This window comes from Xylaria bambusicola (genome assembly GCF_022495145.1).
Source record: "Xylaria bambusicola strain CBS 139988 unplaced genomic scaffold F5B22scaffold_31, whole genome shotgun sequence".
NCBI lineage: Eukaryota > Fungi > Ascomycota > Sordariomycetes > Xylariales > Xylariaceae > Xylaria > Xylaria bambusicola.
In genome coordinates, this window is record NW_025953584.1 from 74,859 (window position 1) to 87,133 (window position 12,275).

Consider the following 12,275-nt stretch of genomic DNA (forward strand, 5'->3'; position numbering starts at 1 on the left):
TCATCCGAATCTGGCTACGCCGAAGCTCGCATCAGAAACACACGGGTTCATGCGTCCTGTTATTTTCTTGGAAGATTCTTTGGGCCAACACCGTCATCATCATTTTGTTTCTTTGCAGGCCTCGCCAATTCCACAAGTGCCTCTGTGCCGGGATGCTAGTCATGCTCATACCCCTTGTCTCTATCCTCTGGATGCACACCCTGGACCCCGTCGACGCCCACGCCACGCGTGATAACGTGGGCTGCGGCTTTCACTTGTCGTGCTCGGGAGCCTTCAACGGCTCCGTCGGCGAGAAAGGTAGTGGCCAGGCCCACGCTGGCAGCGACGTGTCGACGCCGAGCTTGTTCACTTGGTTCGGCGATGCTTTTGCTGATCAGCAGGGTAGTGGGTGCTGGTGGACTCGTAGGTTGTGTCTCTTTTTGATGTTTTGGTTAATACTATTTTCTCACTCACTCATCGCACACCCATGTGTCACTCACCTTGTTTTCTGATACTACGTTCGCGAGCTAAAACGTACATGTGGTACCTAGCTCCGACGTTTACCCTCCAGTGTGACAAGAATCAACCGCCGGACCACGGGTTTGATATCGGCTGTGACGGCGTCCTGTCATTCAGTGGCCAGTCCGTCTTCTACGAGTGTCCGACAGGAGAAGGGGACGAAGTAAATCTCTATCTCCGTCCTGTCGGCGACCAATGCCATGAAGTCACCATCCACGCTGATAACTGCGCGCCGTCTACATGTCCTGGTGGTGGCGGAGCTGGTCCGGTTCCTGGAGCGACGAATTCACCTTCGACTTCTGCTACTACGATGATTACTGCACCATCTTCTCCAAACTCACCGCCAGGAAGTCCTTCTTCGGGACCTGCAACGTTATCATCTTCTACGACATCGCCGGGCCCACCGACCCGAACTCCTTTCACGACAAATGGCGGGACTACAAAAACGAGCATTACAAGCACATCGACAATCACCACGATAGTACCCGGTAGTAGTAGCGGCACCGGCTCCTCTACGTCTACACCCCCGCCCGGATCAACATCTAGCTGTGTGGAGACAGGCCCTGAACAAATCATCCTCACGGACCTAGGCAACCCAGACACGGCCTATGGCCCGAACGACGGCAAGCACATCCAGGTGTCGCCCAACGCCTCAAGCATCTTCAACTTCCGCTTCGATGACGCAGACGTGGGAAAGACGTGTCAGATCTCGTTCCGGCTTACTTCCTCTTCTGCTTCACCCCACGGAGGAGGAGGAGCGTTCAACTTGACGGGCACGGGAATTGTCGTCTTCGAAGCCCTCGAGGGTTGGGCAAACAGTAATACCACGTATAACTCGATGCCGCGCGTCGTGCAAACCATGGACGACGCCGTGCTGTTCGATGGCCTTGACCGCGCGTTTCCGGCCTTCCCGTGTCCTGGCTCGTCGACTCGGTCTGCGGTTTTGTTGTCCGAGGGCCCCATGGCTGATACTTGTCTCGACTGTGTGCAGGGAGGTGGTGTAGGGATGTTTTTGAGAAAGTGCTAGGGGTGGTTTACTGGAGAAAAAGAGAGATGGATATTTACTTTTGGGGGTTTGGCTGGGCTCGTTTTGATTTTCCTTACGTTACATTCGGGATCGCTTTTTTTCTGTTTTCTCCCCGCTGTCGGTTTCTTTTTTGGACGTTATGTTATGGGCCTCGGATATTTTCTTCTCTCCCCTTAGACGGGCATCATGTAAGTAGTGTTTAACGTCAGATACGGATGGTTTTATCAATGTGGTTTAGTAGCGGGTTGTTTTTGTTAGGATGGTTTGCTCTTCATCCGTGCTGGTGCTGGTCATTATATGGCTGTGGAATTGATAGGAAACGAAGATTAGACTCGTTGGTCATTTTACTGTTGCTGGTATGCATGTGGTTGAGTGTAAGAGTGCCTTGGTGGGGAGTGCTACGGTGTTGATAATTAGCAATTGCATGTAATCGTGTGTCTGTCTCAATATTGCACTGACTGTGAGAAGGAGAAGAACATAACTTCTCTTTTACCTTGGTGTGTAGTTGTCTAGAGTTGACGTTTAATTATTTCAGATAGCTCATGATAGGCATGATGGGGATCAGTCATAGCTTACGCTCCTGCTGGCTCTATAGTAGTTCGTTCGCCAAGTTGGTAGCTGGTATGTATTACCCCTAATGCTCCAACCAAGACCTGGGCGCCATAGACCGAACTATACAACACTATACTCGAGAAAATGGATGTTGGCTGAGTGTGGATTTGGACGGGGTTGAATGGTTGGTGGGCGATCTACGACCAAATCCGCTTGATCGATGTGGCTTATGGGAGGATTTCGCGATGGAGAGGCGTCTATTCCATCTGGCATGTGGAGTACTCACTATACCCTTTCTGTTGCGTAACATTATATACAGGAACGTCTTCGTTTATGCAACGTATCTGGAATATCCATACTCTGCTCATGCTGACGTTGGTCGAATGAGGCTACCTTCCCATTTCTACTACGGGACCACAGCGCGGTATTTCCTAATCAGACATAAGTTGATCATCAGCCTCTAGATATGGATGGGGTGTAGTGTGAGGCCGCAGATTATGCAGTTATGAGGCGTAGGATAGATCGAGTTTTTAAATAGAACGTTAAGTTAATTGTTAGTTGGAGGTAAGTACCATTGTCTTTGGACCCCTAATGATGCCTCTCCACCTCCAAAATTGTATAGGTAGTACTAATACTTCTCTTTAGGGCAGCTCGACTCAGTCAACCACCCACTGGTATATGGCGCACGAAGGATTGCGATTCATTTTTCTCCTTTTGTCCTTAAGTGCTGTTTTAAGTAGCATCACAAAGAATCCTTCCAGCCCTACCTGCCCTGCCGTGTAGTCCACGATGGTACATTGTTTATAGATGTTAGTGCAAGTAAACGGCATATGATCGAGACATATGGGGTTACTGCTGACCTTTTCTAAGCTTTCGGCCCGCGCCGGGAATTGCAAGGCACTTCATTATGTATCATAGATATAGTTAGGTAACTCAACCTTGGCTACACGAGGTGCCGTTCACACTGGTCATATTTCCCCTGTACTGACTAGCGTTGCGATCGGCTCGAGTTCGGTAATTACTAGGATTCTGGAGAACACTGGATAAATGAACGTGGATGTAATAGTGTTTTGGGATGGGAACGTCATCTCGCAACTTGGGAACAAGCTAAGCTGCCTCCCATCCTTAATAGCTACCGATATGCAGATGAGACTGTTTGCTACCTTTGATGTAACACCCTCCCAGAGCTGTGGTACTATGTGAGGACAAGACTGGTAGTCATAACCATCTGCACCACGACGGTTTGACAGATTGTGTGGGTACATTGAGATAAAGATTATATACATATGACGAATTGATTTATCTTCATAGCCGCTTTGGCCGTGATAGAGAATAGTAACGTTGCACGTCTACGTGTGATGTCGTGGACACCACTAGAAGACGCGTTGACACGGACGAGAGAGCGAGTCGTAAGCTTAAGAACCAGTGTCGTGTGGGCTTACTCTTCGGGTTCTATCGGCCCTATGGTAGCCACTTTCACGTGTGCTGAGAGGGATCACTTAAGTATCTACTATGTAAGTAGGTCGATACCTGGAGAATTAATTCATGTTATTCAGAAAAGGGCAGGGAAGGCATCGGTAATAGCATAATGGTGGTAATGAGGCTTGCTTGCCCAAGGCTGATGACAAACGCACGCTTGATTCACCGAAGGTCTCATAAAACATGGAACCATGGCCTAGGGTTTTTGCTCATATGATCGACATACAAGCGAACGAGATAAGGCTTAGCTGATTCTCTGGATAAGCGCCAGGCATGTCTCTTCCACTTCTGGGGTAGGGAGTGAGAGCCTGCTTCGGTGTTGAGGTGCATGACCACTTGATTGCGTCGACTTATCTGAACATATGTCACCAGGACCAAGGCCTGCAAGACAACAGCTATCCACATGGTTGCAACGAACTGGCTTTAACTACCACAGTTGGCAGTATAGCCCTGGTCCCTGCCAGGGGTCGATTGTTGGTTTCCATCGTTAAATCCTCTCATTCGCTCAATCCGCGCCCCTATTCCCGAACAGGCAGCTGGGGATGCAAGGGGTGAATCGAAGCACACGCATGGCCTCTTTGGCTAGTGACGACTTAGCTTCTTCAAAGAGGTAATGAGGCCGAGACTACACTGCAGTTGCTGGAAGATAAGATGTAACAATTGCCAGCAACGGCGTGAGACATGGGAATTAGTGGAAAGCAAGAAACTGCGCTGAATTCAAGAGTCAGTGTCTCGCTATATCCTGCTTCCAGTACTGTCGGTATGCCTTGGCGCATAACCATGCGTTGTGTTGAAGGATTGTCTCTTGAGACGAGGTCTTATTAATAGCCACCTCTTTGCATTTTAGAGCCTCCTTGTAAATCTCATATCTAGCCACCGTCACTGCTATTTCCGATTCGGGCGTAGAGTCGGCCGTTGGGATCTCTCCCAGGAGTCCTTCGCACCCCGGATCCGGAAGCTCGCTGGCGACGGGCGGCCGCTGATCGCTGCCTTGGCTCTTGACATCGGGCGAACTAAGACGCTCTGAAGCTATGTGAAGCCACCATTCCTGTTGCCAACGTCCATTCCTCACAGAGTCGCCGGTAAAATCGAGACCTTGTGCCTGTCGATCACCTCCCCATTAGGCACAAACTAATCTCGACTGCTATTCGTCTACGGCTAATCACCTGCTTGTATCATCCAATTGCCGTGCCTCAATATGCAGGCTATCATACTACCACCAACACCAGGTATCGGCGGCAGGATGACCACCGCCAGGATGATAGCTCCTGCAACAAACCATAATCCTAGATGTTACTCTCCCAGATCAGGGACATTTGCAGGAACAAATCTCTCCTGAACTACTGTTTTAACTGCGTCGCTGTCCCCACGGGCGGTACCACTCGGTAGGGCCGTGTGTATTATCGACTCGAGGCTCGTAGGTTGCACGCGCGCCATGGGTCCCACCACCTCATGGTCGGTAAAGTATACCTGATGATTGAGTAACGTTGACCTTGAACCGGGAACATCGCGGTCGGTGGAGGAGGAAGCTTAGTATATAAAAAGAGACGCCCTCGCTTGTTCCTGATGAGTTTGAAGCCCTCACAACATCCATCCTCGGACAACTTATCAGCTCAGGTAGCTTTGGCTCGGGCTCACACATTCCTTTTTTTCTTTATACTTCTAGCTCAGGTAGCTTAACCTTGACTCTCCTTTGATAACATGGCTCCCGTCCTATCAACCCTGGCGTCTATCGCCAGCATCCTTTCCCTCGCCCCGGCTGCCCTTGCTGGCTTCTCTGCCTCTGCAACAGACAACATCTCTGTGTACTGGGGTAAGCGATATAATAGTGTATCAAGACGTGGGGTCTACAAACTGGCTGACATGATTATCGTAGGCCAGAACTCAGCCAATGGTGCCAATACACAGGGTCGACTTAAGACTTACTGTGACGGTATGTGAACTTCCATATGACATCACGTGTCCTCGACGGCTGGCTAACTGAGAGATCGATAGACAATGGCATCAACGTGAGAATGTTTTCTGTCTTTAATTAGATTCGGATGTCCTAACAATATTGTCTAGATCATCAACGTCTCCTTCCTGGTTGGCCTCAAGACTTTGAGCGTCAACTTCGCTAGCGCTAGTGATAAGTGCACTCCCATTGATGGCACCAGCTTGTTGAGCTGCCCTGAGATTGAGTATGAAGCTATTAGCAACCCGAGAACTATCACCGGACCCAAGTTAACCTAGAGTACCACAGGGAGGATATCAAGTATTGCCAGAAACAGGGCAAGACCATCCTATTGTCAATTGGCGGTGCTACTTACTACGAGGGCGGCTTTAGCGATGCTTCATCTGCCACCTCGAAAGCAGACGATGTCTGGGATCTGTTCGGACCTAACACCGATGCCGCTAACCGACCCTTCGGCTCTGCTGTCGTCGACGGTTTCGACTTCGACTTCGAGGCGAGCACGCAGAACTTCGTGCCCTTCGCCCAGCGCCTGCGCGACCACATGGATGCCGACTCGAGCAAGGCGTACTACCTCTCCGCTGCGCCACAGTGCGTGTACCCCGATGCCGCCATGAACGACATGCTCAACGGCGCCATCGCCTTTGACTGGATCAACATCCAGTTCTACAACAACTTTTGCGGCGTGGTCAACTTCGCCAACCCGAACGCATGGAACTTCAACGTCTGGGACGACTGGGCGCACAACACGAGCAAGAACCCCAACGTCAAGGTCCTCATCGGCGTGCCTGCAAGCCAGTCTGCCGGCGGCGGCTACGTCAGCGCCTCGACGCTCGACCCCATCATCGCGGACACCAAGCAGAAGTATTCCAGCTTCGGCGGTATCATGGCCTGGGATATGAGCCAGCTCTACGCCAACAGCGGGTTCCTGGACAGCGTGCGCTCGTCGCTGGATAAAGGCGGCAGCAGCCCTGCCCCGACGAGCACGACGACCCGAGGTACGGCGACGCCTACCACAACGCGCTCCATGACCACCTCCACACGCACGACATCAGCCAGCCAGCCGGGGACAACAGGGGTTGCACAATGGGGACAGTACGACCTCCCTTTTCCTTTCCTCAGGTTTTTTGGGCGATAAAAAAGATGTGTGGTTGGAAAACATGGTTGTGGAAGCCCAGTTGTGGAATCTATATATATTTCATATATATATAACCCTTTTTTCGCTTGAGAACATTGCGCTGACCAGACACAGGTGTGGAGGCAAAGACTACTCGGGGCCGACGGTTTGCCAGTCGCCGTACAAGTGCGTAAAGTCGAGTGATTGGTGGTCTTCGTGCCAATAGACCCCCGCCTCCCAAACGAATGAGCGAGCGATCGAACGAATCTACCGTCCTCGAGCGCACCTATCACGAACCGAACCGAAACGTCGCAGGTGGAGAGAGGATCGAGGAAGTCGAGTGCCGAAGTCGATTGACTTCACATAGGATCTTTCAATAGGGGCGAGGGCTTAGGGCTTTTATTTGGCGGGAACAGTCTGGGCTTTATTCATTCATGTACATACTTGCGCTTCTTTGGAATGACCACCAATGCACATACCATCATCATCATCATCATAAGAACTCCAAGAGTGCCCCTCGTAGCGATGTGAAGAAAGCAGGCGGCAAAGTATCAAGACGCTGACATGAAAAGGCCCAATTTCAATTTTCCTTATCCTCCTGATGCGCCCTTGTAGCTGAGGTATGTTCCTGCCAGACATAGATAACCCGCTACGTTTCATCGCGTTGTAGATCTCCCGAGATCTTCAAAGCTAGTCCAGAAATGAAATCATGGGGTAAGAGGGAAAACATAACGTGTCGTAAAAAGATTTAGTCATTTACAAAGCAATCCAAGTAATATGCCCGCACTGAAAGAAACTGGGGAATGCTCATTCCTTCCAAACGAGGATACCCTTAGCATACAGGCCTGATATGACGCCCATCTTCCGGTCAGAGTCGCGCGCAGCCGTCGCGCTGCTGGGATACTCGACGTCCGCGTACAACGTCTCAAGCCCGCCAGCCTCAGTCCACTTGGCGGCCCATGACGGCGCCAAAAGCGTGCGGCAGGTCTCCTGCATGCCTTCGTCGGCCTTGGCTAGCTCCTCTGGCGAGTTGCAGATATGTCGCGTCTTGGTGAATGCGCCGAGACTCGGGAAGTGTGGGTGGCCAGCGATGATGAGCGCACCGTCCTTGGAGACCGCGAGGTTGTCGGGGGCGAAGGGGACCCTGATCTTCGATATCTGCGTGAACTTCGGCACGGGGGACGATGGTGTGTCGTTGTTCTCGGGTGTGGTGATAGAGAAGAAGTGCACCGTTGCCTTGCCTGACGATGCGATGACGGCTGTTGTCTCGTTGAGGAGCTCGATGCCGTTTGCGAAGGCGACGCGCGCGACGACGCTGGCTTGCACAGGGGCTGCTGGGTCTTTGATAATGGGCGAGAAATCGACGTGTACGACGTTTCCACCGGGGGCGCCGAGATAAGTCTCGAGCTGGTGCAGGATAGAGTGGTTCTTGCGGACGAAGAAGTGGTCATTAGTGACGTAGAGCTCGTGGTCGTTGATTAACGCGATGGAGTTGGGTCCGTGAATCAGAGGGTGCTGGATAGAGCGCAGATGCGTCGCCGTGTTGCCTTCTAGATCAAGCAAGAACATCTCAACCGCTGGGTGATCGTGGCGATGGTTTGCAACGAAGAGGGTGGAAGTAGCCTCATCGTAGGCCATGCCCAAGGTGTGGAAGTCTGACTCAAACTTGAAATCGACGAAGTCGAGCTGCTTGAGAGCTTCATCGCCTGACGCGCCGGTGGTCGTGTAGTCGAAGATGTATAACTTGCCATTTTCGACAGGCTCAGGGAGGTACATGCCCTGGAAGCCGTTCGTTAGCGCGACAACAGCTTGAGAGAATGCATGAAATGTGCGCGTAGCCAACGCCCGACTGCCCATCCCCGCACTCACACATAGCTCACACACAACTCAACAGCAGGATGGCCTTAGATGCATGAATGAATGGAGAAGCATATGGGGTGGCTGAAGGAACGGGTTTCAGTCAATCCGGATCAAGGCTGCTCACCATGACGGTATTATACCTCTCACGACCGGGGTCGCAGGCGGCAATGGCAATGCCCTTGGACTCGACGAGCAGCACATCCTCGCAGCTGCGAATGCGATCTGCGAACCTGACCTCATGAGAGGCGAAGGTGTTCACCTTGACTAGGCGATGAGGCGCATTGCTGAAAAATAGCGACAATGTCTGCGCGCGCTCGTAGATGAAAGGCGACAGCAATGCTAGTAGAATGACACCCTGAATAAGTAGTCAGTCAGCGATCGCTTCTTTGGACATGACGACAGGATCCAGCATGAGCTACAGACAGAGGAGGTTCGATTTTGACAGTTGATTATACGTAGAATTGAAGCTTACCAATGCTGTATTGAACGCCATTGTCGTGATGTTGTCGTCCTGGAAGAGGAGCTGAGGCCTCGGTGAGATTAGAGATGCTGATGGTTCGCCGGTGCGGACAAGAGCTGGTGTGGAGGCAAAGGGTCAGACTTCGCGTTTGTATCAGCCACTCGGGTCTGCTTCTGACCATTCAAGCATCGAGGGGATTCACACTGCAGGAAATAAGTAATAAGAAAAATGAGTTAAGAGGTAAGAAGACGTCAATTGCTCAAGTGAGAGAAGTCGATGATCATCTACCCGTTGACGTAGGTTAGAAAGTGAAGGGAGCTAGTAAAGGGAGCTATTCGCAGCGCTCCACCAGCACCGTCAAGGGATAGTGAAGGAGAAGGAGAAGGATTACTACCTCAGCCTTATCTTATCACCTGTGACAATTGTAACAATAGCAATCGACCTGCATAGGAAGATAGCACGCTTACATCGATATGCAGATGTTCATGCGATTGAGATGTCACCTCCGCCACGGCCGAGCCAAAGAGCCAAGGGTGCCGATGCCAAGGACCGACTCCGATACAGTGCGAGCCCTGTCCGCTTAGTACTTACTCACACGTCGCACTGTACCCCTAGCCCCTGTGGCGTCGGAACAGCAGCAGAGAATCGAAGGTATCGAGACGGCGAATCGCAGACTACCTAGGTAGTTATGGGTTGATACTGAGCCATCGCGCATATTTCATCTATTTCTACCCACTGTCTTGTGCTGTATGTGTGTAGTCAGTATCCTGGGACCCTCGTCACGGTGCCTGGGAGAAGCGATAAACCACAAATCCCATCTAAGGACTGCTCTACTACACGCCACTCGGAAGCTGCAGAACTGGGATATAATTCATTCCGATGATCTAGGTACCTAAGAAGCAATGTTTACGAATAGGCAACTGTCATATTAAGGAAGCTAGAAGAGCCATGCTTCAAAGGAGTGTATTGTCTGTGCCCAACCATCGGCTGCACAGCCAGTTCTCCGTGAGGCGTTGGTTGCCCATTCGCCGCGGAAGCATCACCCTCTTTAACCATAGAGTGCACAGTTATAGCAGGGCAATGATTCAGCAGCCAATGGGTAACCATCACCTCACGCAGAATTAGCTTTGCAGCTGATGGACTGCTACTATGGAATCCATGGACGAAGTAGTATACCGAACCAGTTCACATTGAATCTAGCGCTGTGTAGTTACAGACCTGGCTGGTCATAGCCCTCCTCTCCCCCACGAATTCTTCCCGCAGCTCCTTCTCCCGACATGGTGTGCTTCTCTCGCCTCGGCCGCTTGTTGAGGATCGATCAGTAACCTGCCATCCAAATTGTCAATACACAACTGGTAATCGGGCTTGGGGAAGAGTAATGTTATGCTTACGCTAGTACGAGGTCATGCTTTGCGTCACTCTCGTCGCTCCTGTTCCCCTGGCTGCCGAAAGGAGATCCCTGACCTGTCGATAACGATGACAGTGAACCCGTTTCTGGATAAAAAAAACCATGAGATGCAAGCAAAAACCCAGGCGAGGGCAACAGTGGTAGTGACGACGGCCACTACATCAAACCTCCTAACGAATGGTATGACGGGGTCAGGAGGTGGCCTGTCACTGGCATTCATATACCAGCCTTCATAAGGCATTTTAATGTGCTATAGTACGGATTGTTGTTGGGATGAGTCACGATTTGAAGTTAATATGTTGTCTCGACAGACTTGAGGTGCAAACAGAAAAGATTGAAGGTGAGGAGTATGGATGGATGGCGATGGTATCTGAGATCCATGGAATCACTATCTTTTTTTTGCATGGAAAAGCACTGCCTATTTGATTCTCAGCGTAGGGAAAGTGTCAGTATGTTGCGACCCTACACAACGTGTGTTCAGCGCCTTGTTCACACTACGAATCCTCGCTTAAGGTATCCAAATGCATCTGTGATAGCAACTTTGCTAGTGAGAGGAATCACGTTGGTTCAACCAATTTCCCCCTTGTGATGCCCAGCAGGTCGTCTATCTTGGCCTGCTGATACCGTGGGTAAAACACGGGGAACGTAGACATCACGAAGTGGCGTCATGGATAATCTAGGAGCTATCGTAGAAATGACACAACAACATCGCAATGAGTACAACTGAGCAAATTTTGCAACGGTTACATGTGAAAGGAGCAAATTTCTGGCACTGTTTTTAGTGTTCCTGCAAAAGCTCCTTGTGCATTATGTCTGGCGCCTCCTGATGTTGATGCCCAGCGAGATGAAGTCGTGCTCGTCTCTGATTACCTGATGCGGTTAGAAGAGCATTGTAATGAGGAATTGATTTGCTAGCCCCGGTGTAATATGAGCCGGATACACCTGCTCTACGTCTTTCAATGCGAAAAAGACATCGGTGTTGGACACATCATCGGTGAACTGCGGCTTCACTGCTCGTATTTGCGTCGTGTTTGGGTTCCTCAAGGGTAAGTCCATTCGCAGAGTGCTCATAGGCGGAAGCATTTCGGCACAATGGTTCACAAGATGGACCTGTTAAATCGGGGGGTACTGTGAGCAATGTATGGATCATGTACAGATACATTGTATTTACATCTATCTGCGCTCATGAGACTGAAGGTCATACCAGCGGCAATTCAGTGGGACATTTCGAGCCTCTAGATATTATGATTTACCAAAGAAGCAAGCAACCATACCCTATCGTCTCGGGTAAATGACCCAATCCTAGGTCCTGGTATCAGTTTTGCCGAGACTTCTAGGCGACTGCCCTGGATGAGTGCTGGCGCATCAGGGGGGTGTACGAGAGGATTTCCAGTTACCTAACAGCGTCAAGTCACATATTGTACCAATATACTGTACCAATACCATGTACCATACCGTCATGTCGATTCTGTGATCTGTCGGCAAAGCACGTCCTTGCGAAGTCTCATGAAGCAAGGGATATTCCAGCCATCACTGTCTTCACATCGCGACCCGAATGCGAGTCCGATGACCGATCACTCGCAGCCTATTGCCTATACACCACTCCCACAAGGATCACCTTGACACATCAAAGAGGGTGTACTAAGAGCACAGGGTGTAGCAGTCCCGGATTGAGTGAACACAGAATCATGCCATTACTCTCTAGAGGATTCCACAGCCACCTGTGCAAACACACCCAGTCAGATAGATGTACTTCTCGCTAGATTTGATCACTCCGTCGGAGTGTATGGTCACACTACATTGTATTGTATTGTAACTTTTGACTTGACGGCAAACATGGTCATGACACGACCCTGACCCGATTTAAGGGAGGCGGCAGCGGTTGCGTAGGCAAACACACACACCTCCTATGCCGCGTCATCA

At 50.7% G+C, this 12,275-nt stretch overlaps 4 protein-coding genes across 4 annotated transcripts; 3 read left to right on the top strand and 1 right to left on the bottom strand.

The window, feature by feature from the left end:
* The first annotated feature begins 58 nt into the window (after positions 1-58).
* F5B22DRAFT_281407 (ubiquitin 3 binding protein But2 C-terminal domain-containing protein) lies at positions 59-1,633 on the top strand. Its single transcript, XM_047970296.1, has 2 exons — positions 59-402; positions 531-1,633. The coding sequence occupies exons 1-2, from the start codon at positions 153-155 to the stop codon at positions 1,523-1,525; spliced, it is 1,245 nt and encodes a 414-aa protein (XP_047829248.1). The 5' UTR covers positions 59-152; the 3' UTR covers positions 1,526-1,633.
* On the top strand, positions 1,633-1,993 carry F5B22DRAFT_281682 (uncharacterized protein). Its single transcript, XM_047970298.1, has one exon. The coding sequence runs from the start codon at positions 1,741-1,743 to the stop codon at positions 1,933-1,935; it is 195 nt and encodes a 64-aa protein (XP_047829249.1). The 5' UTR covers positions 1,633-1,740; the 3' UTR covers positions 1,936-1,993.
* A 3,194-nt stretch (positions 1,994-5,187) lies between these two features.
* On the top strand, positions 5,188-7,118 carry F5B22DRAFT_612841 (glycoside hydrolase superfamily). The gene is made up of 6 exons (XM_047975370.1): positions 5,188-5,369; positions 5,433-5,489; positions 5,552-5,565; positions 5,621-5,736; positions 5,799-6,505; positions 6,760-7,118. Exons 1-6 carry the CDS (start codon positions 5,258-5,260, stop codon positions 6,816-6,818), a joined length of 1,065 nt encoding a protein of 354 aa, XP_047829250.1. The 5' UTR covers positions 5,188-5,257; the 3' UTR covers positions 6,819-7,118.
* Positions 7,119-9,443, bottom strand: F5B22DRAFT_612843 (putative paraoxonase). The gene is made up of 4 exons (XM_047975371.1): positions 9,339-9,443; positions 8,957-9,084; positions 8,609-8,839; positions 7,119-8,403 (listed from the first exon to the last, which is right to left on the bottom strand). The coding sequence occupies exons 2-4, from the start codon at positions 8,975-8,977 to the stop codon at positions 7,432-7,434; spliced, it is 1,224 nt and encodes a 407-aa protein (XP_047829251.1). The 5' UTR covers positions 8,978-9,084; positions 9,339-9,443; the 3' UTR covers positions 7,119-7,431.
* Positions 9,444-12,275: the final 2,832 nt, after the last annotated feature.

Excerpts from the sequence above, each read along its gene's own strand:
- F5B22DRAFT_612843 (XM_047975371.1), bottom strand. The coding sequence starts at position 8,977 with ATGGCGTTCAATACAGCATTG. Across the intron at positions 8,840-8,956 it reads TGGCGTTCAATACAGCATTG|GGTGTCATTCTACTAGCATT; the intron begins GTAAGCTTCAAT and ends CTACTTATTCAG. Across the intron at positions 8,404-8,608 it reads AGAGGTATAATACCGTCATG|GGCATGTACCTCCCTGAGCC; the intron begins GTGAGCAGCCTT and ends AACGGCTTCCAG.
- F5B22DRAFT_612841 (XM_047975370.1), top strand. The coding sequence starts at position 5,258 with ATGGCTCCCGTCCTATCAACCCTGGCGTCTATCGCCAGCATCCTTTCC. Across the intron at positions 5,737-5,798 it reads TTGAGCTGCCCTGAGATTGA|GGAGGATATCAAGTATTGCC; the intron begins GTATGAAGCTAT and ends AGAGTACCACAG. Across the intron at positions 6,506-6,759 it reads GACGAGCACGACGACCCGAG|GTGTGGAGGCAAAGACTACT; the intron begins GTACGGCGACGC and ends GACCAGACACAG.
- F5B22DRAFT_281682 (XM_047970298.1), top strand. The coding sequence starts at position 1,741 with ATGGTTTTATCAATGTGGTTTAGTAGCGGGTTGTTTTTGTTAGGATGG.
- F5B22DRAFT_281407 (XM_047970296.1), top strand. The coding sequence starts at position 153 with ATGCTAGTCATGCTCATACCCCTTGTCTCTATCCTCTGGATGCACACC. Across the intron at positions 403-530 it reads TAGTGGGTGCTGGTGGACTC|CTCCGACGTTTACCCTCCAG; the intron begins GTAGGTTGTGTC and ends TGTGGTACCTAG.